This window comes from Bubalus bubalis, chromosome 2 (genome assembly GCF_019923935.1).
Source record: "Bubalus bubalis isolate 160015118507 breed Murrah chromosome 2, NDDB_SH_1, whole genome shotgun sequence".
Lineage (NCBI taxonomy): Eukaryota > Metazoa > Chordata > Mammalia > Artiodactyla > Bovidae > Bubalus > Bubalus bubalis.
The window spans coordinates 125,202,995-125,227,626 of record NC_059158.1 but is presented as its reverse complement, the minus strand read 5'-3'; the positions used below and the strand labels follow the sequence as shown (position 1 = coordinate 125,227,626).

General features: G+C 49.5%; 1 protein-coding gene across 4 annotated transcripts in view; it reads left to right on the top strand.

Annotated features, from left to right (window-relative positions):
- The window catches only part of TFCP2L1 (transcription factor CP2 like 1), a 67,122-nt gene that overhangs the window by 26,572 nt on the left and 15,918 nt on the right, over positions 1-24,632 (top strand). For all 4 annotated transcript variants that reach the window (XM_025277535.3, XM_025277538.3, XM_044936502.2 and 1 more), the window contains 8 exons: positions 11,816-11,892; positions 12,444-12,549; positions 13,194-13,300; positions 14,751-14,903; positions 18,717-18,827; positions 21,279-21,370; positions 23,296-23,344; positions 23,432-23,525. In XM_025277535.3, the coding sequence (XP_025133320.1) occupies positions 11,816-11,892; positions 12,444-12,549; positions 13,194-13,300; positions 14,751-14,903; positions 18,717-18,827; positions 21,279-21,370; positions 23,296-23,344; positions 23,432-23,525 (789 nt within the window). The remainder of the gene's footprint in view (positions 1-11,815; positions 11,893-12,443; positions 12,550-13,193; positions 13,301-14,750; positions 14,904-18,716; positions 18,828-21,278; positions 21,371-23,295; positions 23,345-23,431; positions 23,526-24,632) is intronic.

Genomic DNA, 24,632 nt, shown 5'->3' with positions numbered 1-24,632 from the left:
AGAGCTATCGAGGGCCTCCATTATGTTTTATGTGGCATTAATTACCCAAAGCAGTAACTGCTGGAAAGTAAACAACCTATAAATCTTGCCAGCCCGGGCAATTGCCTCCTGTTCTTGGGAACACGGTGATCTGGGCCAGAGGCCCTGTGCTGGGTTCCACTGGCTGGGCAGAGCTGCACTGCAGGAGTGCCCAGTGGGTACGGCCCCGGGATGGGTGGGTGGGCGGGCAGGCAGGGGTGTGTCTGCCCTGGGCAGCACCCTGACGGCAACAGTAGCTCTCCTTCCCCTAGACAGCCCAGAAGAAAGTCAGGTAGCCTGGAGCCCTGTTCCAGCTGGTTAGCCTCGGACTGGGTGACCTTGAATGGCCTTGGGCGGACAGGATGCTCAGGGCTGGAGTGGTGGGGAGGGCATGCAATCCCCAGGACAGTGGCCGGGCATGGGTGGGGCTCAGTACACTTGTTGGTTGGAGGTGCTAGTCACGATGGGCATTTACTGAGTCCTTATTACCTGCCCGGCTGCAGGTGCATGATCTCATTTCATCCCCACAACAGTTTGCAAAGAACATTTTGCAGATGTAGAATAAGAAGCAGAGGGGTTTGAGAACCTGCCCAGAATATGGGAGGGTCTGACCCTACCCCAGTGTGTCTGCTCTGACCCTGCTCCCCTCTCCCTGCTTGTCCTGGGCCAGGCCACAGGCTGCCACTACCTTGCGCGCATCAGCAGCTCCCTGGGCCTGGGTGACCTGACCCACAAAATGGGCACAGTCATCCTGTGTGGCAGGTTCTCCAGGTGGCCGCCCAGAGAGACCTAAGGGTCTGACCTCATCTGTGTGTCTGGTGGTCTGTTTATTGGGGAAACACTGTTTTTCCCAGATGCCCACCTGTCTGATTAACTTTTGGGTACCAACCTGATGCTGGAAGAAAAAAGTGCTGACCATTGTCACCCTGGTCACCTATTACAGGCTTGGGATAGTATGAGACAATGCTTCTCCGTTTCTTGTGCTGTATGTTTTTCACATTTACATATAATGATCTTAATTGTTTTTAAAAAGTTAATGCTGCAAATATATATAATGTAAGAGGGAAGGGTCTTTCTCTGCATTATTAGTTCCATATCTTTGGCTCACAAGTATAGAGATATACATATAACACTTTAAAATATAAATATAATTACTGTGTACATATTAGTCACTGACTTGTTTTTTCCCATTCATGTGTATGTGTGTGTGTGGTGGCTTTTTTTTTCTATTGTGGATTTGGATCTGTTTAAGTTTTTTGGTTTCCACTATCTTTTTTTTTTTTAAGTATAGTCTATGTGTAATATTATATAAGTTACAGGTGTACAGTATAGTGATTTACAGTTTTTAAAGGCTATATTTCATTTATTGTTATTACAAAAAATTGGCTGTGTTGTATAATATATCCTTGTAACTTACTTTACACATATGTAATCTTTTTTATTGAAGTATAGTTGATTTACAATATCATGTTAGTTTCAGGTGTACAGCAGTGATTCAGTTATACATTTATATGTACATTCTTGTATATATATATATATATATATATATATATATATATATATACTTCTGCGGCTTCTCTCCCCTTATAGATTATTTCAAAATATTGAATATAGTTCCTTGTGCTCTACAGTAGGTCCTTTACATATGTAATCTTTTATTTTATTTAAAAAAAAGTTTTGGCTGTATTGGGTCTTAGTTGCAGCTCAGAGGCTCTCTAGTTGTGGTGAGCAGGCTTTGTTGCCACAAGGCATGTGGGATCTTCCCAGACCAGGGACTGAACCCATGTCCCCTGCATTAGCAGGCAGATTCTTAACCACTGGACCACCAGGGAAGCCTCTGTTCTTTTTTATTTTTGACCATTCAGTTCATTTTGTTTTTAGCTGTACCAGTATTGCTGCATCGAATAGCCTCAGAAAAATATTTTTAATTTCATGTGTACCAGCAGTTCTGTAGACTAGAATGCAGGAGATGTGGTTGGATCCTAGGCTGTGTGTGTTTGTAGCTTTGATGGATATTGTCCAAAGGCTGGGACATCCCATCTCCCACTCCTGGCATGTGAAAGCTCATTTCCTCACATTTTGTCCTTGAGGGATGTTAGCAATCTGTTAAATGTTGGCCAGTCTGATAAATGAAACTGGCATTGCATTATTTTCATTCGGCCTGTCTTTGACCACTACAGAGGTTAAACATCTTTGCATGTTCTTGGCTTGGCTGACTAGTTCCAGCTCTGTTATTTGCTTTAGGGAATTCAGTGTCAGATTCTGCCACCATTAGTTAAAAACCTAAAACACGTCAGTACTGTCCAAGGGGCTAGGGTGTGTGTGTGTGGTGTGCACATGTGCATATCTAGTTCAGGTAAACTGGTAGCTGATTTGAAGCTTCTTGCCAGCTGGTAGCCTGAGGAACAAAGTTGCAAAGCACTGTAAGAAGTTGCAAAGAAGGAAGAGCTCAGCAAGAAGAGTGAAAATTATGTGAAAATTTCACTTTCACTGTCCATGGAATGTTTAACTGGAATCCAGCCATGCCCATTCATCCCTGTGCTATCTGTGGCTGTTTCCTTGTTACAGTGGCTGAATGTGGGAGATGTGACGGATCTTATGGCCACATGGTTGAAAATTGCCACTGCCCAGCCCTTCCTGGAGAAAATTTGCTGATGCCTGAGCTGGGAGATGTTGGTTACTGGGGGTTATATAAGGGAGGAGGGAGGAAGTTCGGTTTGCTGGGCCCTTGCCTGGGCTGGGCACCACTTAGAGGGCTTTGCCTTTGTGTTTTATATAAACTTCCTTGGCAGGGTTTCTTCTTCTTTCCCCCTGTGCTCCTTGCCCTCTTTCCCCATTTCTGCTCCTCCCTGCATGGGGTGGAGGCAGGAAGGGGAGAGAGATGGAGGTTGGGTGAGAGGGAGGCATTCATCCCCTTGTGAGTGGTGTCAAGGCTTTTAGACAAAGTCTAGGCCATCCTTCCAGGTGGTGACCAAGCTCCCTAGAAGGCTCCTAGGGAGCCTCAGTTCAGCTGAGGGCCGCCCCCCAACCCCGAAGGCTGAAACCGGAACCCTAAAGTGGGAGGAGGTCACTGAGCTCCACTGGCCCCTACTGGTAGGGATGGAGCCTGTGGCCGTTGCTCCTCCGGCCCTGCCACGCCGTCACCTTGGTTCCTCTGGACAGGGCTGGCTGCCATCTGCAGAGGCTGAATCCTGGCCCTGGGGCTCTTCCCTGCTTTCCTTTAAAAGGCCTTGATCTGCTCCATAGTGGAGGGTGGGGCAGAGTCATTGGAGGAAATTGCCTCAAAGGCTTTGGCAAAGCTTCGAAAAAGCCAAGACGAGCTGTAATGACCTCATTGCAGGGGAGATTTTGAGCCAGGGACCTCCTATGCACCTGCATCAACCTGCTGTGCTAACTGCAATATTGTCCACATTTGGGAGGTGTGGAAACTGAGACTTACACAGGGAGCCAAAGTGATGGGCCCAGAGGGGAGTCTGGGCTCCAAACCTGGGTGCCAGCCAGATCCCCAAGATAATCGTAAGGGACTGCAGAAAAACACTGGTAGCTGCATAGCTGTGTAATGTTTACAATGACTGTTTAATTGCAGTATATGATTATGATTTTCTATATGCAGGCATGGTACACACTTAAAAAATTAAGTTGAAGTGAGTTGATTAAATAAAACAGGCTCACATTTGCAGCAACATGGACGGATCTAGAGATTATCATACTCAGTGAAATAAGACCGAGAAAGACAAATATCATATGTTATCACTTATGTGTGGAATCTAAAATATGACATGATTTTATCTATAAAACAGACTCACAGACACAGAAAACAGATTTGTGGTTGCCCAGGGGTAGGGAGGTAGGGGAGGGATGGACTGGGAGTTGGGATTAGTAGATGCAAACTATTGTATATAGAATCGATAAACAAGAAGGTCCTATTGTATAGCCTAGGGAACTATATTCATTATCCTATGATAAACCTTAATGGAAAAGAATATGAAAAAATATATGTATATATCACTGAATCATTTTGCTATATAGCAGAAATTATATAGCACAACTTTGTAAATCAATTATAGTTCAATCAATTAAAAACAATAGGCTGATACACTGCAGGTGATTTTTAATTTCAGTGGCAAAATTGTGGGATGGAGTGTGACTGAGTAAAGCAATGCAGCCCTTGCCCCCAGCATGTCCCTGGCACAGAGGGGGTGGTGTGGGGGGGTGTACAGTGGTGGCTCAGCAACGGGGCCCAAGAGAACCACCCTCTATAGCAGGACTGGGGAGTTGGAAACACACAACCATAACACAATGCAGAATGCAGTGCAGAATACGATGCCAGCTCCGAGAGTTCTTCCTCCACTGAATTCTTTTGTGTGAGAGAGAAATACTTGAACAACATGGGTTTGAACTGCACAGGTCCAGTGATACACAATATTAAATTCTTTTCAATAGCAAATACACAATCTGAAGTTGGTGGAGCCCAGGGATGCGGAGGAACCGCAGATCTGGAGGGCAGTCTCTGAGATTGTTTTCAGCCACGCTGAGCCCCTGACCCCTGCAATGTTCTAGGGTCAACTAATTCAGATCGACTGAATGCTCTAGAGATGAGAGAACAAATACTCATGTACCCAATGCGGTGTTTTCAGCCAAATTTGTTTCTGATTTTTACTTCTTTCTAATTCTGTTGCTTTTCCTCCCAAAAGCATAATCATGGTTGTGCAGTTGGTTATACCTCTGTACATAGGTCAGGAAGATCCCCTGGAGGAGGGCATGGCTACCCACTCCAGCATTCTTGCCTGAAGAATCCCATGGACAGAGGAGCCTGGAGGACTACAGTCAGTGAGGTCTCAAAGAGTTGGACACAACTGAGGGACTAACATGTTCGCTTTCACTGTGCACTCTAAAATTTTTACTCCTTGTACACTTTGCCATTAAAAATGACCAGTGCCATTTTTGCTGGCTCCAAACTTTATATAAAGTGGTTTTCTAGACATCCCTGTGCCCTTTGTTGAGTGTTTCTGAGATTTCTCCATGTTGGTGCGTGTCTCCAGAGGACTCGTTTTAAGTTCTGTGTGTTATTCTGTTTTTAAGTTCCATAATAGAATTGTCTTTCTCCTGTGACTGGATATAGTTGGTGACAATTTCTCACTGCAGCAAGCAATGCCACAGTAAACAGTTTTTGTCTAAGTCTCCCAGTGCTCATCAAGGACTTTCTTAGGACATTTCTTAAATTGATGTGCTTGACAGAAGGCCTCTGTGTCTTCAGCCTGACTTTCTTTCTTCCCCCTGAACTCTTGTCCCGGTGGTTGTATCTGTATAACACATCTATCGGCAGTTCCCCAAAGTCCATTCTCCACATGCTCAACTGAAATTTTTTGCCTCTCTGCACAGATGTTAGATGATATCTTATTTTACTTTACATTGCCCTGTTTACTTACACCATCCGGCACATCTTTCTGTGTGTTTGTTGACCTTTTTATGTTTTCATGGGATGACCATATATGGCCCAGTCTGCCAGGTCCTTTCCCATTGATAGAGACTGTGTAAATACTAACAGCACCTCTGGCATTTTCAAAAGTGTTGCTTTATAAATGTTAACAGAGAGAGTTTTTCCTACATGATGTAAAGGGCATAATTTTTTGTTTATGTATTTGTTTCTAGTTTAAAGAAACCTTTCCTATCCCACGGTCAAAAAGTAGTCTCATACTTTTTTAGAAATGTTTTAGAAAGTTTTGCTTTTTTTCTTATAGTTTCTAATCACTGAGAATTAACTTATTATGTGTGGTATGAGGTATGGATATATTTTTGCTGTATGGATAACCTCAACTTATCCCACAGTCTTGAAAAGTCTATCTTTTTAATTTTTATTTTTTTAAAAATATGTATTTATTTGGCTGCTTTGTGTCTCAGTTGCGTCATGTGGGGTCTTTTGTTTGTAACTCATGGGCTCTGGAGCTTGTGAGCTGAATAATTGAGGCTCGTGGGCTTAGCTGCTCCATGGCATGTGACATCTTAGTTCCCTGACCAAGGATCAAATCTACATCCCCTGCATTGAGAGGCAGATTCTTAACCACTGGACCACCAGGGAAGTCCCCAAGTCTGTCTTTTTAAAATCATGTTATAGATCAAATTTCCATGATTCTAAAAATCTGTTTCTGGACTCTTTATTTTTTTTTTTCTCCCATTGTTCTATTTGTCATCATTCCAAAAATGTCCTGGTTTTAGCTACTGTAACCTTATAATATGTTCAGAGTATTTTGTTTATTATTATTGAAATTTTTATTTTATTGAAGTATAGTTGATTTACAATTCTGTGTCAATTTCTGCTGTACAGCATAGTGATCCAGTTATATACACACATTCTTTTTCATATTCTTTTCTATTATGGTCTATCACAGGATATTGAGTGTAGTTCCCTGTGCTCTACAGAGTATTTTAAATGGGGTTGTAATATGTGTTTCAGGGAGACTAAATAGTCTATTCTAATAGACTAGAATAACACACCCAGTTTATCATGAGCAAGTGATATACCACAGAATGGTCACATAGCCACCAGACTTCTAAGACCCATCTTGGTTCAGAGAACTGAGGTCATGGGCCTTAGGAATTTGAGCCTTGAAAGAAAGGGGAAGGTTTTGGTAGATGGAACAGGGTCATGAAATGAAATGAATATCAAGAAATTCAGGAGCTTCCTGAGTATCAGAACCAGAAGGGGGCATTGGAAGCCACTAGACACTGTGCGGAGTAGTTTGGCTAAGTGACCAGTCTTCAGAGTCCAACAGACCTGGGTTTGATCTTCAACAAGATACTTAATCTCTGACTTTATTTCCTCATCTCTACAGTGGGAGCCATACTGGGTTTTCCTCATAATATGGTTGCTGCTGCTGCTGCTGCTAAGTCACTTCAGTTGTGTCCGACTCCTCGCGACCCCATAGATGGCAGCCCACCAGGCTCCCCTGTCCTTGGGATTCTCCAGGCAAGAACACTGGAGTGAGTTGCCATTTCCTTCTCCAATGCATGAAAGTGAAAAGTGAAAGTGAAGTCGCTCAGTCGTGTCCAACTCTTTGCAACCCTGTGGACAGCAGCCTACCAGGCTCCTCCGTCCATGGGATTTTCCAGGCAAGAGTACTGGAGTGGGTTGCCATTGCCTTCTCCGAAGATGGTTGAGAGGGCTAAATGAAATAATGCTCAGAAGGGCTTAGCAATGTCCCAACTCATCGCTGGATGACAGTTAAGTGATGGTGGTTTATTTATTATTCTATCCCCTTGATTCTAGGGCTTCCCAGGTGATGCTAGTGGTAAAGAACCCACCTGCCAATGCAAGAGATATAAGAGACGCAGGTTTGATCCCTGGGTCGGGAAGATCGCCTGAAGGAGGGCATGGCAACCCACTCCAGTATTCTTGCCTGGGAAATCCCATGAACACAGGAGCCTGGCAAGCTACAGTCTATGAGGTCTCAAAGGGTTGGACATGACTGAGCGCACGCACATATCACACCCATCCCTTGATTCTAAGACCAACTTTTTTTTTCTTTTTCCACATTTCACAATTCTGAAATTAGAACAGGCTTTACTATCATACTGTGTAGCAAGCAGAGGATTTTGCAGACAAGGAAATGTTTTATCTAGGGTCATGGAAAAAGTCGAGTTGGCCCTCCTAGGAATTACCTTTATTTACAGTCCTAAAGGGAAGAAGGAAGGAGAACAGAGTACCATATTGCCTGGGGATGTGGTTGTTGAGGTGCTTTATATGCCACCAGATGCTGTGGGTAGACTTTAACCAGCACACAGAATGAAACCAGATGCCTTCAGAAAGGTGAAGGTGAGAGAGAGTCCTCTGTCCTGCAGACAACACCCACCAGGTTGGATGAGCTCAAGTTTCTGCCCCTGGCTCCATCCACCACTGACTAGCCGTGTACTTGTTCAAGTCAGGTAACCTCTCTGAGCCTCTGCTTCCTTCAGGCGGTACTCATAATCTAAACTGCGCTGTTGATTCAGGTGAGTTAATCTCTGGGCAGACTTTCACGCTGAGTCAGCACCCAGTAAATGGAAGCTGTTAGGTGTTTCCTAAAGGCATGTTTTTCCCCACCCACCTCCTGGCCACTGTTTTTCTTGGGGGTGACTTTCTTGATCTTTCTTCCCCTCAACTGTAGAAATCTTGCCTGCTCTTTAAAGTCCATGGCAAATGTTCTCTCCTTGTTCAAACCCTTCCTCCCCACCTCCCCATTCTGGGTGAGGATCACCCGCTTTGGATCTCCGTCGTTTCTTAGAGGCATTCTTCTTTTTAGTTATTTTTCTTTCTTTTTAATTTTAATTGAATTTTTATTATATAATGGAGTAAAATGGCAACCCACTCCAGTACTCTTGCCTGGGAAATCCCACGGACAGAGAAGCCTGGCCGGCTACAGTCCTTGGGGTCCCAAGAGTCAGACACAACTGAGCAACTAAACCACCACCACACCATAGTTTATTTACAGTGTCATTTTAATTTCAGGTTTGTAGCAGAGTGATTCATTTATATATACATGTATCTATTCTTCTTTTCAGATTCTTTCCCATATAGGTTATTATAGAATATTGAGTAGAGTTCCTTGTGCTGTAGTAGGTCCTAGTTGTTTATTTTATACATAATAGAGTGTATATGTTAATCCCAAACTCCTAAGTTATGCCTTTCCAGTTTTCCCCTTTGGTGACTGTAAGTTCATCTTCTAAATCTGTGAGTCTGCTTCTGTTTTGTAAATAAGTTCATTTGTGCTGTATTTTAGATTCCACATATAAGTGATATCATATGGTATTTGTCTTTCTCTGTTTGATCTGTTTCACTTAGTATGACAGTCTCTAGGGTTTGCCTTATGCCGGTGCTGTTTTGGTGTATCCAGAGGATTGCCATCCCTTTGAGGGCAGGAGTGTGTCTTGAAAACCCTATAGTTTCAGCACAGAGGAGCCTTGCAGAGACCCGAGTCGCTCCTCTGCGTCAGACAGTACGGTGTTGAGCAGAACACACGCAGCCCTGGGCCTTGACAGAGCCCACTTTCTGTGGCTCCCACAGGTGCCTAGAAATGAGGCTGGCCAAGCAGAGAGATGCCCTCATCCCCCAGGTCATTTCAGCCCCAGGTCAATTCTGCCACCCTGACCTTGTTCATCAGCCCGATTGTTGGTGTTGTGCGGGGTCGGAGGGGGCTGGGAGGCGTATTGGCATTGAGGCAGCCTGAATGGAGAGGGAGCCAGGTTTCTGTCTGAAGCCTGAGCAGGGGGATGTAGAGTGGCTGGGGGACTCCATGGGGAAGCATAGGGGGAAGGTCTCTGCTGCTGGTAGAGGTGGCTGGGACCCTGGACCTGAAGTCCCACTTAGTAGCTCTGATCCCCAAATAATGGCTGCCTGTGATGCTCGGGCCTGGGAATTACTCTGTGTGGCACGGGAGATACCTCCTGCCAGGCCTGAGCTGAGCTTGCCCTGCAGAGCCTGGGGTCAGTGTTAATGGGGCCCTAGGGTGCCTGTAAACCCACAGTAATGACCATTTGGGCCTTGGGCTTCATGCCAGAGCCGGCTGCATTCTTCCTCGGGGAAGGTAGAGGACACTGGAAAAACCAGTTAGGGCGTGGGAGGCTCCATTTCATGTAGCTGTCACGGGAGTGTTGGCTCAGGAGCCCGGAAATGTTATGTGAAAAATCTGGCTTTTTCAGAAAGGTACTAGTGTCGGTTCAGATCAGCAAGACCCTTCGGAACCAGCATGAGGGCAGGGCAGGAGTTTGGAGTTCTGTGCCTTTTCCTTTTGACGGGATGTGCCCAGCAGGACAACCTGAGTGGTTTCCATGGTCTTGGCCTGAATGGAGAGGGAGCCAGGGCTGGTGCAAGCCAGTTGGACAAGTCCTGCCTTCCTGAAGGGAGAAGGGAGCTTCACTGAGTGGGCATCTCTGAGCCCAGCCAGCACTGTGTCCATGACCACACCACTGGGTCCCTCTGCTCATCTCCCAAGATTCACCTGGCATTTGGCACATGGTTGCTCAGCAAATACTTGGAATGAATGATTGATTTCAGTGTCTGTCCATTATGTTTTTCATTGAGAGGAGGACTATAGTAGTTTCATGGGGTTGCTTTAACAAAAGACCTACAAACATATTGGCTTAAAACAAAGCAGAAGTTTATTCTATCCCAGTTCTGGAGGCCAGAAGTTGAGAATCCGCCACAGCCGTGGGGGCTTTAGGAGAGAATTTGTTCTTTGCGTCTTTTGGCTTCAGGTGGCTCCAGGCACTCCTTGGCTTGTGGCCTCATCAGTCCAGTCTCTGCTCCTATGGGTCCCTGCTCCTTCTTTTCTCTGTGTGTCCTCTTACAAGGGCACTTGTCATTGGATGTAGGGACCTCCAGGACAAACCAGGATCATCTCTCTCACCTCAATATCCTTAACTTAATTGCATCTGCAAAAACTTTTTCCAAAGCAAAGATAATATTCTCAGGTTCTGGAGATTAGGGTATGGACATATCTTTTGGGGGCTACAATTCAACCCACTCCAGGGAGTCTTAATATTTGTCTAATCATTGCTTTTTTAGATATAGTAAGACTGTTAACCACTGGGTTTGTGCCGCTCCTAGATGCATATATATCTTTATCTGTGTCTTTCTCTACATTAGATTTCCTTTTCTTTCATTGATTTAGGTTCAGTCCTTCCCCATTGAGTGTCTGATAAACAATCATTCATGTTAACACAAAACTTTAGGAAATTAACTTTTTAAGCTAGTGGTAACTTGGATTAAATCTGCAAAACCCAGGAAACCTGAGTGAGGTCTGGGGTTTAGTTAATTGCACTGTGCCGTGGTCAGTTTTGATAATGTACCATAGTGAATTCAGATGCCACCCCTGAGGGAAGCTAGGGGATGATACTCAGGACCTTTGTGTACTATTTTTATAACTTCTTGAGAGCCTATCATTATTTAAAAAAAAATTTTTTTTAACAGTTTGATTGGATATACCAAGACCAATGATGACATCATTTGTTCTCTCTTATTTGCAACACATCCATTGTTGAGCTGCAATGTGTGGCCAGGTGTTTTAGAATTGTCGCTGAACTTGATTTGGAAAAAGTTGACATCGTTTGATAGGTGGTCTTTCTGTCTAGGAATGTTTTGTGTTGTATTTTTTCAAGGTATGTTTTATCTTCCAGTAAAATGTGTGTAGTTTTCTTCAGGTAACTTGTAGATATTTTAAAGTTTGGGGTTTTAAGTTTGTTCTTATGGATGGATCTTTTCCCTATCTGTATTCTTTAACTGGCTCTTGCTGGTTACATGTCCCCAAACAGAATCCCCACACCTTTCAAATACATGAAATTCTTTTAGCTTGAGAAAATGCTCTTCATTCTGCAGTTAGAGACAATGTTTAACAGGTTTTTATTCATTCCTTTAAACTTGCTTTCAGAAAGGGTCCATCTGTTCAGTTATTGAATGTAGGTTTAAGTATTTGTTTTCTTCATCTGAGTGTATGAGGGATGTTCTTTATAAAGAAATACAAAGTTGTGCTCTGTAAATGTAATGTTAACTGTATTGTTTTGGATTCTGTCTTTGAACATTGTAGAGGTGCTCTCTCCAGGGGTCATGTGCATTACCTAGGGGGCCCTGGGTCCCTACCAGGTCAGATGGACAAATGGGGTGTCCTGTCCATAGTGTGATACGAACTTTTCTTGTCCCTGGCTTTTCTTCTCTGCTTTGGTCGCAGAGCCATGAGGCCTGGGTGGGCATTGAGAAGGCCTCTAGCTTGCCGAAGCCCCAAAATTGAAAACAGAAGTGGAAAATGTACCATTAACCTCCCTCCAGGTCAGTCTTATGAAATCCGACTGCTGGAGAACAGGAAACTGGGAGATTTTCAGGATCTGAACACAAAATATGTGAAGGTAAGGCTCCGGTCTGCACCTTGCCTGGGTACCTGGGGGTGCTTGATTGGGGGCCTAACACCTGGGCTTGCACTGGGAATCAGGAGTGCCTGGGAGGTTTGGGGAAAGCTCCAGGGACAGAGGTGGGCTCAAGGTCCCTGGAGTGTGTGGTCTGAGGGGCCTTGGTCAGGCCGGCAGTGCTGGGAGCTGATGGCCAGGTCACACAGACTCAGGTTGCAGCCTGGCTTTGTCTCTTCCCAATGTTTTCTGAGCCTCAATTTGCTCACTTGCACAGAAGGTTTGTAAATGACCCCTGTGTACGAAGCACGTAGCAGCCCCTTGAGAGCAGGGCATCCCTCGCTGTTTGTGCTGCTGTTCCTATTGTTGGGGTTCCAAGGAGGGAGGGGCGACATGAGGAGCTAGGGGGAAAGGCCCCAGGCAGAGGACCTCGGAGGAAGAGAGGTTTGTCTGACTGGGGGAAGGTCAGGGTGGGTTCCTTGCGGGTCCCTCTGGGCCCTACACTCAGCTGTTCTCCCCCCCGCCACCCCCCCGACCCTGGCCCCGGCCCCCAGAGCATCATCCGCGTGGTGTTTCATGACCGGCGTCTGCAGTACACGGAGCACCAGCAGCTGGAGGGCTGGCGGTGGAGCCGGCCTGGGGACCGGATCCTGGACATTGGTGGGTTTCTGGGCTGAATGGGGGGTTCTTCCTGGGCACCATCAGGACCCAGCAGTGTCCAGGGCCTCTTACCACACTTCTGCCTTGTGTGAAACCCCATGGGAGCTGGTGGAGGTGACCACATCATGAGCCCTGCCCTCGGGGAGTACCCCTTTTGGGGTACATGGGGAGGGGCATTTAGAAATAAAGACCTGTTGTCAGGAAGTGAGAAGCAGGGAAACCTTCACAGAAGGATCCTGACTTGATGGAGGGCAGGGTGGGCATCAGAGAGGGGACAACCGAAATGGAACTGAGGGCTCAGGCAGTGGTCCACAGGCTTTTTATTCACAAAACTTGGGGCCAGATGGGTTTTGGAATTCAGAAGTTGGAATAATAGTAGGGTGTGTAGACCTGCAGTCGGGTCGCACCACGAACAGGCCATGTTCTTGTAGCCATATAGAGTGATGGCACACAATGGGGCGGGGTCGGAATAGCTTCATGGAGATTCAAGTCAGGATTCTGCCAAATGAGTTACGCAGAACCTAGCTTTCAGAACTCTTGGCATTTCAAATTGTGTAAGGAGTTTGGACCTGTAATAGGAGTCCTTCCCGAAATATTGGGAGTGGCTGACGATTGCACCTTTGTGTGTGTGTGTGTGTGCACAGATATTCCACTGTCTGTTGGTATCTTGGACCCCAGGGCCAGCCCGACCCAGCTGAATGCAGTAGAGTTTTTGTGGGATCCTTCAAAGAGAGCATCTGCGTTCATTCAGGTGAGCAGGAAGGAGGTTGCCCTTTGTGAGGAGGTCAGAACTTTGGGGTCCATCGTGTTGTTTCTCAAAACTATCCATGCGTGGGGCCTTGATGGGCTTTTGCCCTTGGTTACAGGCAAGGAGGCTGAGAGGGAGGGTGAGTGGAGCCCAGAGCCATGAGACTGGTTGGTCACTGGGGCTAGGAGGAAGATTTGGGATGTTGTAGACTCCTGTGTGGGTGTTGCTTATCAATATGTAAGCTTTTTACACAGTAACTGAGTCCTAGCATAAATAATTTGAAGTACAAATTTTTTTTCATAATTGTTTCTGTTATTAAATGTTTAATTCTGAAGCTCCTGGTATGAAAGTGAAAGTCTTAGTTGCTCAATTGTGTCCGACTCTTTGCAACCCCATGTACTGTATATCCTGCCAGGCTCCTCTGTCCATAGGATTCTCCAGGCAAGAATACTGGAGTGGGTTGGCCATTTCCTTCTCCCGGGTATCTTTCCAACTCAGGGATCAAACCCGGGTCTTCTGCATTGCAGGCAGATTCTTTACCATCTGAGCCAACAGGGAAGCCCATAAGAGCTTCTGCTATGGATCTGACCTTGTGTTAAACACTACAGCGGATCCAGGTGCCCAAGGGCATGGCCAGGGCACTGTGCTTCTGGGCCAGGGCCCTGTGCCTCTGGCTCTCTCACTTGCTGTGGGTCCCTTTTCGAGCTTCTTGGTTTTCCTCCCTGTCTTATAAATTAGAGAATGAAAACAGAGCCATGACCACAGGCCTGGTTCATAGTAATCGCTCAGTGAGGGTAAGCGACCTTTTTGCCTTGCATAGTTAAAATACTCGAATTGCATTTCAAAAGAATTATTATAATGTTATTGTTTATTATTACAACAATATGTATTTGTATTGAGTTGGCCAGAAAGTTTGTTCGGATTTTTCATACCACCTTTTGGAAAAAACTGCAACTAACTTTTTCACCAACTCAATATTATGACAATGTGATTATGTTATTATAGCAATCAGTACACATCAAGTGCTTTCTATGTAGCAGGCACTTATCAGAAGTCAAGAAATGATTCTAGCTTCTGGCCTGGCCTGAGTAACCTGGGGACTAAGGGACTAGGCTCCTAAGGACTAAGCTGTGGTCCCTGCTCTGTGGTCTCTGGGATTTGTCCAGGCAGAGGTCTCAGGGGGAGGAGTGAGAGAGAGTTATGGGGTCAGTGGGCCTGGAGTAATGGCAAGGACTTAGCTGGTCAGGCAGGGCCTCCAAGGTCAAAGGATGGAAGTGAGAGGCTGTGGGGGGTGGCCAGTGGCCTGATGCAGTGGCCAGCACTGGGGGACAGTGGGGAGGTGGATGCGGGTCTGACTGTGTGGGATGGACACATCTCCTGGGAGAGGAGCTCCTGGGGGTTCAGACCCCACCCTCGCCCACCTCTGGCTAACTGCCTACCGCATCCCCCGCAGGTGCACTGCATCAGCACCGAGTTCACCCCGAGGAAGCACGGGGGTGAGAAGGGTGTACCCTTCCGGGTGCAGATCGACACCTTCAAGCAGAGCGAAAATGGAGAGTACTCGGAGCACTTGCACTCAGCCAGCTGCCAGATCAAGGTGTTCAAGGTAAGATGGCCGCCAGCGCCCCGCCCACCGCCACCCCAGCCCAGGACTGGAGGCCAACACCCCAGAGCTCAGCAATGAGGGCAGCGGCCAGGGGCTAGGGGCTCCTGCCTGGGCTCTTTCACCCTCACAGGCAGCCGGGCTCAGCTCTGCTTGACCAGAGTGATGGGACTGGCACGGTTAGAGATTTCTGTTTTCCTCCCATGCACTTTGGCCACAGAGTCTGTGATTGCCCATTAGAGTCTCCTTAAAAAACAAGTCAGGAGACCCCCTTTGAAGGTCCTGACCATGGATGTTATTTTTTTTTTAATGTTTTTATAGCAGTATAGTTAATTTACAAAGTTGTGTTAGTTTCAGGTGTATAGCACAGTGATTCAGTTATATGTATCAATTCTTTTCCATTACAGCTTATTACAGAATATTTCATATAGTGCCCTGTGCTGTACAGTGGGTCCTTGTTGGTTACCTCTTTTACACATGTTATTGTGTATCTGTTAATCCCAGTGGATGCTGTTCTTTAGGGCCCCAAGACCCTTGTCCCTCTGCAGTGGCCTCCTGGTACCGCCTCCCTTTTCCTTTCTTGCCTCTCCCCCTGCAGTTGCCTGTCATTGTTTCTCATCCCAGCTCTCTGGACAGATTATTTCCTAAAAATGACTGCCAGTGGTGCAGCTCAAGGTGGCCCTGGGGGGAGGGGGTGACAGCAGAGTCCACGTCACTCTGGTGGGCGCACCGGCCCTGAGCAGGACCGCTGCCAGCAGATGGGACCTGCCCGCTTTCCTGGGGAATCCCAGCAGGTGCCTGAGGACCAGCCCCGGTGCCTTTCCCTTTCCTTCTGGTCTTTCGCAATCGGGACCTGGGGACTTATTGACAGAGTTCCAGCTGCTGGAGCTGGAGATTCCAGAGGGAGAGGCTGTAGAAATGAGGGCCTGTCCCAGAAGAAGCTGGGTCAGTGTTGCTGTTTCTGAGCTAGGGATAGATGTGGAAATAAGCGCCCACAGGTAGAACCATCAGCCTGGTGGCAGAGTGCTCATCTGGCCTGTTTCCCAATTGGACAGGAAGGCCCTGAAGCTGCTGTGTCTGCACTTAGGTGACCACACAGCTGGGCAGCCAGCTTCATCCCCACTAATAGTGTCTGGCCATCTGTGGGCTATGGGCAAAGGGTTCTGAGGCCCTGGCCAGGCTCTATGTGTTGGTGGACGTGAGTTTGTCTCTGCTGCCCGAGTGGTGGCACCTCCAGAAACCTACTTCAGCATGATGAAGACTTGAATCTGGCCTCTGAAGGAAGTTACATTTCTCCCCCATATTTATATCTCCCTCCTGATGTAAAAAAAAAAAAAATCACCAAAGTTGAATGGCTTAATACTACATTATCTTCTAATGCTGAAGTCTGAAATGGGTTTCACTGGGCTAGGGTCAGGTGTCAGGAAGGTTAAATTCCTTTCTGGAGGCCCTAGGGGAGAATCTCTTTCCTTGGCATCTCCAGCTTCTAGAGGCATCTGCTTTCCTTGGCCCGTGGCCCCTCCTCCATCCTCAAAGCCAGCATTACCCCAATCCCTCCATGCTCCCCCCAACACACACTTTAAGCCTCCATGATTACACTGGGCCCACTGGGATGATCCAGGCTCACCTTCCTATTTTAGTCGCTCACTGTTGGCAATCCTGATTCCATTTGCAACCTTGCCCTATTGTGCCCTAAGGTAACATTCTCCCAGGCTCTGGGAATTAGGACGGGGCCATCTTTGGAGAGCATTAGTCTGCAGATCCTGTTTACCAGTGCCTCTGGTCTTGGGTTCTTGATTCTAGCTCCCCCTGGACAGCTCTGAGGCTGCACAGTAGTGGTCTCTGCCTGTCCTGCAGTCCCATCCTCTCTTGGTTGTGTGCAGACCACATCCCACCAGCCATCTTCTGCCCTCAGGTGGTGGTGCATCCAGTGTGATGCCCTGGGATCAGGCCCTGGGCCAGGCAGTAGGAGGGAGGAGCAGTCTGTGCCAGGGATGCCCAGTTCTCCCCATGGCCCCCTGCTAGCTCCCCCTCTTACACCTCAAGGCGGGCACTCAGAAATGAGGCCTCTACCTGGCTCCTCAACACCACACCAGGCCTTACTGGGGGAATTGAGCTGGAAGCTGCTTTGGCATCTCCTGCAAGAGGGAAGGAGCATCTATCACCCAAAATGAAAGTGAAAGCGAAAGTTAGTTAGTCGCTCCGTCGTTGGTGTCCGGCTCTTTGTGACCCCATGGACCATAGCCCACCAGGCTCCTCTGTCCATGGAATTCTCCAAGCAAGAATGCTGGAGTGGGTAGCCATTCCTTTCTCCAGGGAATCTGCCTGACCCAGGGATCCTACCTGGGTCTCTTGCATTTCAGGCAGATTCTTTACCATCTGAGCCGCCAGGGAAGCCCTGTCACCTGAGATGAGCTTCTCAGAATGCCTGAGGTGGCCTGGCCACCCACCCACAGGAGCAGTTGAGATAGGTGTGCACCAGGGCCAGGCAGAGCCCTGCCAAACTGCCTGTAACTCTCCCATCTCATGTCACCCTGGTTACTAGGAAGCCCCTGGCTTCTTGGGTTGCTGCCCTGGGGCTCTGTGGGGATGTCTTAGGACTCTCCCTGCCAACTCCTTGCAGGGGCCTCCCTGGGGCTGAGTGGTTCTCCCACAGGCATGCTCAGCCTTGTTCTGCCAGTAATGCTTCTGGGCCGGGAGAAGGGCCTCCTTTCTGGGACAGGATGGAGGTGGAGCAGGGAAACCAGATGATGGGGGTCCAGCTGCTGCACGCCTGGCTCTCCCACTGGACACCAGATCCGTTGTTCATGTCTCCATAGGACCCCGAGCAAAGATCCCTCCCTCCAGCCTGGATGTCTCCTCAAAGGCTATTTCCTAATGCCCCCTGAGTTGGGAGTCAGCAGCTGCAGCCTGAGGAAAGTGCCCACCAGGATGATCCCAAAGGCACCATGGAGCGGAAGGGTGGATTTTCTTCCCTGACTGCCCACCTCGCGTGGTCTGCCCTATACAGAGTAAAACGCTCAGTTCAGGGCCCTGTGGAGTCTCGATATCTGACCCCACCCACCAGACTGTGAACTCAGTCTTAGTGGTCCAAACGGTTCCCGTCAGCTGGGCCTGCTGGAGCCAGCGTGGTGGCTGTGCCCAGCTCTTCTAACCTGGAGTCTTGACTCAATCAGCATGTGGTTCCTCTCTGGTCTCGATGGGTCACTGGACCTTCTGTCTCCTTAATCTGTAAATGAGGCCGATAGTAGTACCTGTGAGGCCTGGATACCTGTGAATTCCTCAGGTGTTCTGGGCGCCCAAGACAGGCCATGTCAGGATGGATGTTACCCTGCAGGCAGACTGTAAGCTGGGAGTGTGCCCAGAGCCCTAAATGTTAGGGGCAAGGAGGCTTTAGAGGTGGACCGCGAGTGTAGATGGAGCCCTGGCTAGCAGCTCCTAGTTTGTCCGCTTCCTCTCTCTCTCCATGGGGAACCCAAGGAAGGCTCCTGAGGGGTCCTTTGCATTAGCAAGTGGCCACTGGTAAAGCTCTGCCCCAAGCATGCCTGCCAGAGCAGCTGAGCGGACCCCGTAAGAGTCCCTGATGGACCAGGAGTGGGCTCTGAGCTCCCTTGGGGTGGGCAAGGGTTCCAGGCAGGAGGACCATGTGTCAGATGCCTGGGAGGTGAGAGACAGTCTTTCCTGTCTGCGAGACCCTGCTTGGGGTGAGTGGGGAGTGTGCCAGCCTTAGGGGCCGCCCCTCAGCTCTGGATCTCCCCCAGACAGCTGCCTCTGCCAGCTTTGAGCTCATTGGACCCCTGTGCTCTGCACTTACAGCCAAAGGGAGCCGACCGGAAGCAGAAGACCGACCGGGAAAAGATGGAGAAAAGAACGGCCCAAGAGAAGGAGAAGTACCAGCCATCCTATGAGACTACCATCCTCTCAGAGGTGAGCCGGGGGCCTCCTCCTGCGGGTGGGCAGGGGGGCTGTCAGCCTGGATCCTTGGAAAAGTGCCCGTTTGGGGTGAGTGCTTCTGAGAGTGCTGTTCAGTCCTGGTGTGTTCCCATATCTGAAACTGCTGGCATCTGAGGCCTGGTGTCCAGGGACACGTTTTACAAATACCTTCTAACTCTCGGCTGCTGTTGGCACATTTCACCAGGCACATTTCAAAATTAGGTGTTTGTTTTTTTTTTTTAATAGGTAATATATTCATGTGGTCCAAATTCAAAAGATATAAGAATCTCCATCAGAAAATATCTCTCCCAGCACTATCCAGCCTCGGTTTCTCCTCCCCAGGGCGGTAGGTGACCCTGGGTCCTTCTGTATCAGGCCCCACATTCTCTGCGAAAGAAACCAATTCAAACAAGTTTGCCCCACGCGTGCTTTTTTCCCCCAACAGTACACACACACACATACACACAGTTACTGTTCTAAGATTGACTGTCTCTATTTCCTGACATTTCTTATCTGTTCATAAAGAGCTTTCCAGTGCTTCATCCAGCTCTATAGCCTTCTCTGTGTGGACAGCCTGCTGGCGGACGCTGGACTGTTCTCAGGCTCCTGCTGTTTCACACAGGGCGCTGTGAACACCTTGCTCATGTGAAGTTCTCCACGAGGAAAGAATGTCTGCAGCTTCTGTTCTCAGAGAGGGGGTTGCTGGGTTCAAGGGGGTAACACTCACTCTCTGGCTGTTGGGATGGATATTGGGGTGCTTTCCTCATAACCCAGGTGCTGACACCAGCCTGCTCTGTCCTTCCATCCAGGGTCCATCTAAGACGTTCCCTATTGCAGGCTCCTTTTCCTCCTGTCACGGGCTCTTCCTGCTGCTGCCGCTGCATTTACTGGGCTCTGTTTTTGATTTTAATAACTCTTCCCCACTGTGCCCTGTGCTCAGGCCAGCTAATAGGTGTTGTGTGAATATTCTGACTTACTCGGGAGGCCCTCCATGGATGCCTGAGGTCCAGTGCTGACCATGGTGGGGTTAAGTCTGTGTGAAGGGTGAGGTCCAGACACAGGGTGGCTCAGAGACCGGTGACTAGGTCCTGTTTGAGGAGCTGTGCATGTATGTGAGGATGTGTGTGTGGGTGTGAGAGAGAGATACACACAAGCCATCTGCAGAGGAGTATTTGCAAAAGGAGAGCAGGGACACTAATTTTGCAGACAGATGCACGCTGGCCTTTCGTTGGATTGAGGCTGACGGTGGCTGAGAGCCCCGGCACAGGAGGAGCCCTGCCCCCTGGAAGCTGGTCAGAGCCAGAAGTACATGGTGTGGGGCAGCACTTGGACCCTTAGCTCTTCCCGGGCTTGCTATATGCTGGTGACATGCCCTGAGGACCCTCCCTGCCTCCCAGGCCTGTCTGTGGCCACCTCTCCTTCCAACCTGGGCCTCAGCCGCTGGCGCCTGCCTCTCCCCTGACTTCCCTGCTGGAGGACAGGTCCCCTGGGTGCTCCAGGCTATGGCCCAGCCCCTCTCCCCAACCAGGTATTGAAATCCCTACCCAATCTGTAACTTTAGGAACTACCGGCTCCCCTCTTGTCAGCTCATCAGTTTTCCTACCCCCAAGGGCTCCAGGATTTGGCACGAACACATTCCAGCCCTCACTCAGAACAGAGTTAAATATTGACCCACCCTGTGGTCAGGTGGGTGATTTTAAGTCTCAGGAATGCTTCCGTCTGACCATGTCCAGAGCAGGGTCATCGCAGAAAAAGGAAGTGGTGAATGCTTGGTCCCCCAACCCCCAGGCAGCACCCACATGTCTAGGCTTGCTTCGGGGGACTCCTACATGTTCATTTAGGCTTCAGCACAAGAAGTTCCGGGCATTCAGGGGTCACGTCGTTTGTGTTGCTGTGTCTCCCTCGGCTCCTGGGTTAAGCAGGATGCCTCAAATGTTATAAATACCCATGGAATTGTGCTGGGGACAGGCTGCTACAAGCCAGTGTGGAGGTGCCTGTCCCTGTCATCTGAGGCCCATCAGGAGATGCTATTAGTAATACGGAGCTTCGTCAATGATTTTCTTTTGGAAGTGGCCCAGTGCTCCCTGTTTCTTGCTTTTACACCCATTTGTCTGTGTGGGGAAGACCTGCCTGCGGGCACCTGGCCTGTCCTGCACTGATGAGGTTTCCCTCTTTGCTTTGGCTGCTTGGAAGCTCTGACAGACATGTGTCATGCTTTGCTTGCCCTGGGGATGACCTACTGATGACGAGGTCTCTTCTTGGCTCTATCTGATTTCTTCCGTGTTATCTGAGCACCCCGCGCATCCCTGGGTACCAGGTCAGTGTGGGTTGGGTGTTGAAAGATTGTGATTTTACACCGAGTGGGAGGGCTAGGGAAGCTGGGCTCATCTCATCTGCAGGTCTGGGTCCTCGGGACCACTGCCACCCTGTGCTCTCTCCCCACAGTGCTCCCCATGGCCCGATGTGGTTTACCAGGTGAATAGTGCCTCATCCCCAAGCTACAATGGCTCACCAAACAGCTTCGGCCTCGGCGAAGGGTACGTGCACCTTTGTGGTCTCTAAAGTGACCACAGGTGCGGACTCATTCCCTAGCTTCCTCTCTGTGTCTTCACTGCTCTTGTAGCCCAGCATCAATTGGGTTTCAGGGCGGTTGACTTGTGTTCACGACCATTTTTAGCATCATGTGTACAGGTTTTCATGCTTGATTACACTTCTAGAAAGGCCGACTGGTGGAGTAACTAAGCACCCAGCACCCACTCCCTCCCCAAGTTAAGGTGGGCCAGCCCGCGAGCTCCTGGGCCACCTCCTAGACAGCTGGGGCCTCAGGAGGTGGACGTCTGGACCCCGTAGTGGCTGGAGGAGCTTCTTAGATCTTGCTGCAGCCCTTGTGCATGGTCATTGGGCAGAGGGGCTCAGCTCAGGATCTTCCCCACCCCTCTGGGAATCTGGACCTACAGCACAGAAGTGACCCACCCCTGGTCACCGGCTCTGCCAAGGCCCAGGCCGTGCTGATTCCAAGGTGACAGATGTGAGGGGCCAGCAGGCAGCGGTCCCTCCTATCCTGTGGTGTCACTGTGACGACACTGTCCTCCTATTGGTGGGGTCAGGGAGGATGCCAGACGGGTTTAACAGGGGCGTGTAGAACATGCGGGTTGTTTGGAGCCCCTGCTTGGCAGAGAACTTTACTGATGCGAAAGCCAGACAAGAACTTGATTTACTAGGTAAGGACAGTCCTTACTGAGAAGGGGGCACAAGGAAGGGCTGCTGTATTTTATTCAGGCAGTGAAAAAAAATGAAAGTGTTAGTCGCTCAGTCGTGCCCAACTTTTTGTGACCCCGTGGGCTATAGCCCACCAGGCTCCTCTGTCCATGGGGTTCTCCAGGCTGGAATACTGATGTGGGTTGCCATGCCCTTCTTCAGGGGATCTTCCTAACCCAGGGATCAAAGCCGGGTCTCCTGCACTGCAGGCAGGTTCTTAACTCTGCACTTTTCTGGGGGCAGATTCCTTCACTTCCTGCAGCCTCAGTTTCCCTACTTCCAGGGGAGTATGAATTCCACACTCGGTCAGGGGAATATGTTTAGAGTCCTGGTACCCCCAGACCCAGATGACCTGCATCTATAGTCACTGATGACTGGCCTAGGAATCATTGCTGCAAAGGTCTTTTCTTTTTTCCTTATTGTTACAGTGGGCTTTCCAGGTGGTGCTAGTGGCAAAGAACCTGCCTGCAAGTGTAGGAGACATAAGAGATGTGGGTTTGATCCCCTGGGGGGCTACAGTCCATAGGGTCGCAGAGTTGGACGTGACTGAAGATGCAACGAAGCAACTTAGTGTACGCACACACACACACATACACACTTACATACATAATGTAAATTTTATCGTTTGAACAAATTTAAGTGGCCAGGTCAGTGACACCAGGCCCACTCACATTGTAGTATTACCACCGTCCATCTGGGAGGGTCATCTCTGACTGTCTTTCTCTTGGCTTAAAAGCCCGGGTGTTCAGGTTTCTGCCTCCGTTTGGGGGAAAGCCATGAGAAAGATTTTCCCCCGATGGATGCCAAACTGTGGGTGCTGTTGCTGCAGAATGGTTCCCCAGGGATTCCTCTGCCCTCCTGGGTGTGGCCCTTTGCTGTCTTCACACCAAGTCCCTGTGAGGCTCGAGGCCCAGTCTCCTTTGTCAGCCTGCACTTCCCACTGACTGGGGCTCGGGGTGGGGACCATGAAATCTGCCCAAAACAAACCTGGATCCTTAGAGGAGGGATGTGGATGTGTAGCTCATCAGAACCCTTGTCCACACCAGAGGCTTTGTTAAGAGTTTGCAGGGATAGAGTAGGGCTCCGGCTTGTATTTTTCTCGAGGACCCGTTTTGTTTCCAGTGAGCCCCAGAGCTGAGGGACGTGAAGGGCAGGCCAGCAAGGAGCATCCTGGCTGCTCACCGCCTCTCCTCTTCCTTTGCAGCAACAGCTCCCCAACCCACCCAGTGGAGGCCCTGCCCGTGGGCAGTGATGTAAGTGACTGCTGCGGTGGGGCGCTGGCTACCTGTTCCCGCAGGGTGAGTGAGCGCCCCCTCAAGGCCTGTCCTCTCTGCCTGCAGCACCTGCTCCCCTCGGCCTCCATGCAGGACGCCCAGCAGTGGCTCCACCGCAACAGATTCTCCCAGTTCTGCCGGCTCTTCGCCAGCTTCTCGGGTGAGCATCTCTGAACGGTGCACAGAACCTACCGGGATCTCAGAACACTCAGCACGTGCTCTGGGCGCCCTGGGCACCCAGGGGCTGTGGTCTGTCCTGGGGACATAGAGGCATGTGGTCACTCACATGTGCTGGCCCTGGGCCCAGGGCTCAATGGGTGGGCCTGCCCCTGGGGTGTCCACCTGCTCGTGGCTTTAAGGGAGGGCCATCTGGGAGGCTTTTCAAGCTGCTCCTTGCCTGCGGGGTGGGCTCTGTGCCTCCTGGAGAGGCCCCTTAGCCAAGAAAGCCAGGGTGTACTCAGTAAGCCTCCTGGCCTCTTCCTCCCAAATGCTGCTCATCACGCTGTCTTCAGGTAAGCAATGTGGGAGGTGGTGGTGCAGCCAAGGTGAGAAGGGAAAGCTGGCTCTTCCTTCTGTAAAGGCTTTTCAAGCCCTTGCTGATGAGCCCATCAGACAGCAGCCCTGAGCTGGGGGTAGTGGGGGACAGGGAAGCTGAGCCATGAAACCTTGCCCCCTGGCAGTCCAGAGTGACAGGGAGTCAGCGTTGGCTGGAACCAGAGGAGTGGCCGCCAAAGACATCTGTGGTAGCAGAAGGGAAAGAGCACCCCAACAGTCATCTTTGAGCTCAGTTCTTCTTAGTACATCCTTTGTGCTGGGGGTGGATGGGATGAGGGCAGTCAGGCAGGGACTCCAGCCTTGGGCAGCTCTGAGTTGGCACAGAAGTGTAAACTGCCCGTCTCAATGCACTGTGACCCTTCTGTGATGGGCAGGGACTTGGAAGACTGGGAGGGAGGCAGGGCGCCTCCACCTTAAGCAAGGTGTTATGTAGACCTCATTGAGGAGGTATCTTTGAGGAAATCCTGGAAGGAGTGAGTCAAGTGGGTGTGTGTGTGTTGGGGGGTGATGAGCTTTCCAAGCAGAGGGCAAGTGTAAGGTTGGGGCCTGTCTGGTGTGGCCACAGAAACGAGGGCCCAGATGATGGGGTTGAGTGGGTCAGACAGGAGGTGAGGTCAGAGAGGGAGGTGCCCAGGGACCTTGGTGCAACAGTGTGAGGGTGTGGCTTTTATTTCCTATGAAAGGGGAGCCAGTGTGGCTGCAGAAGTATACC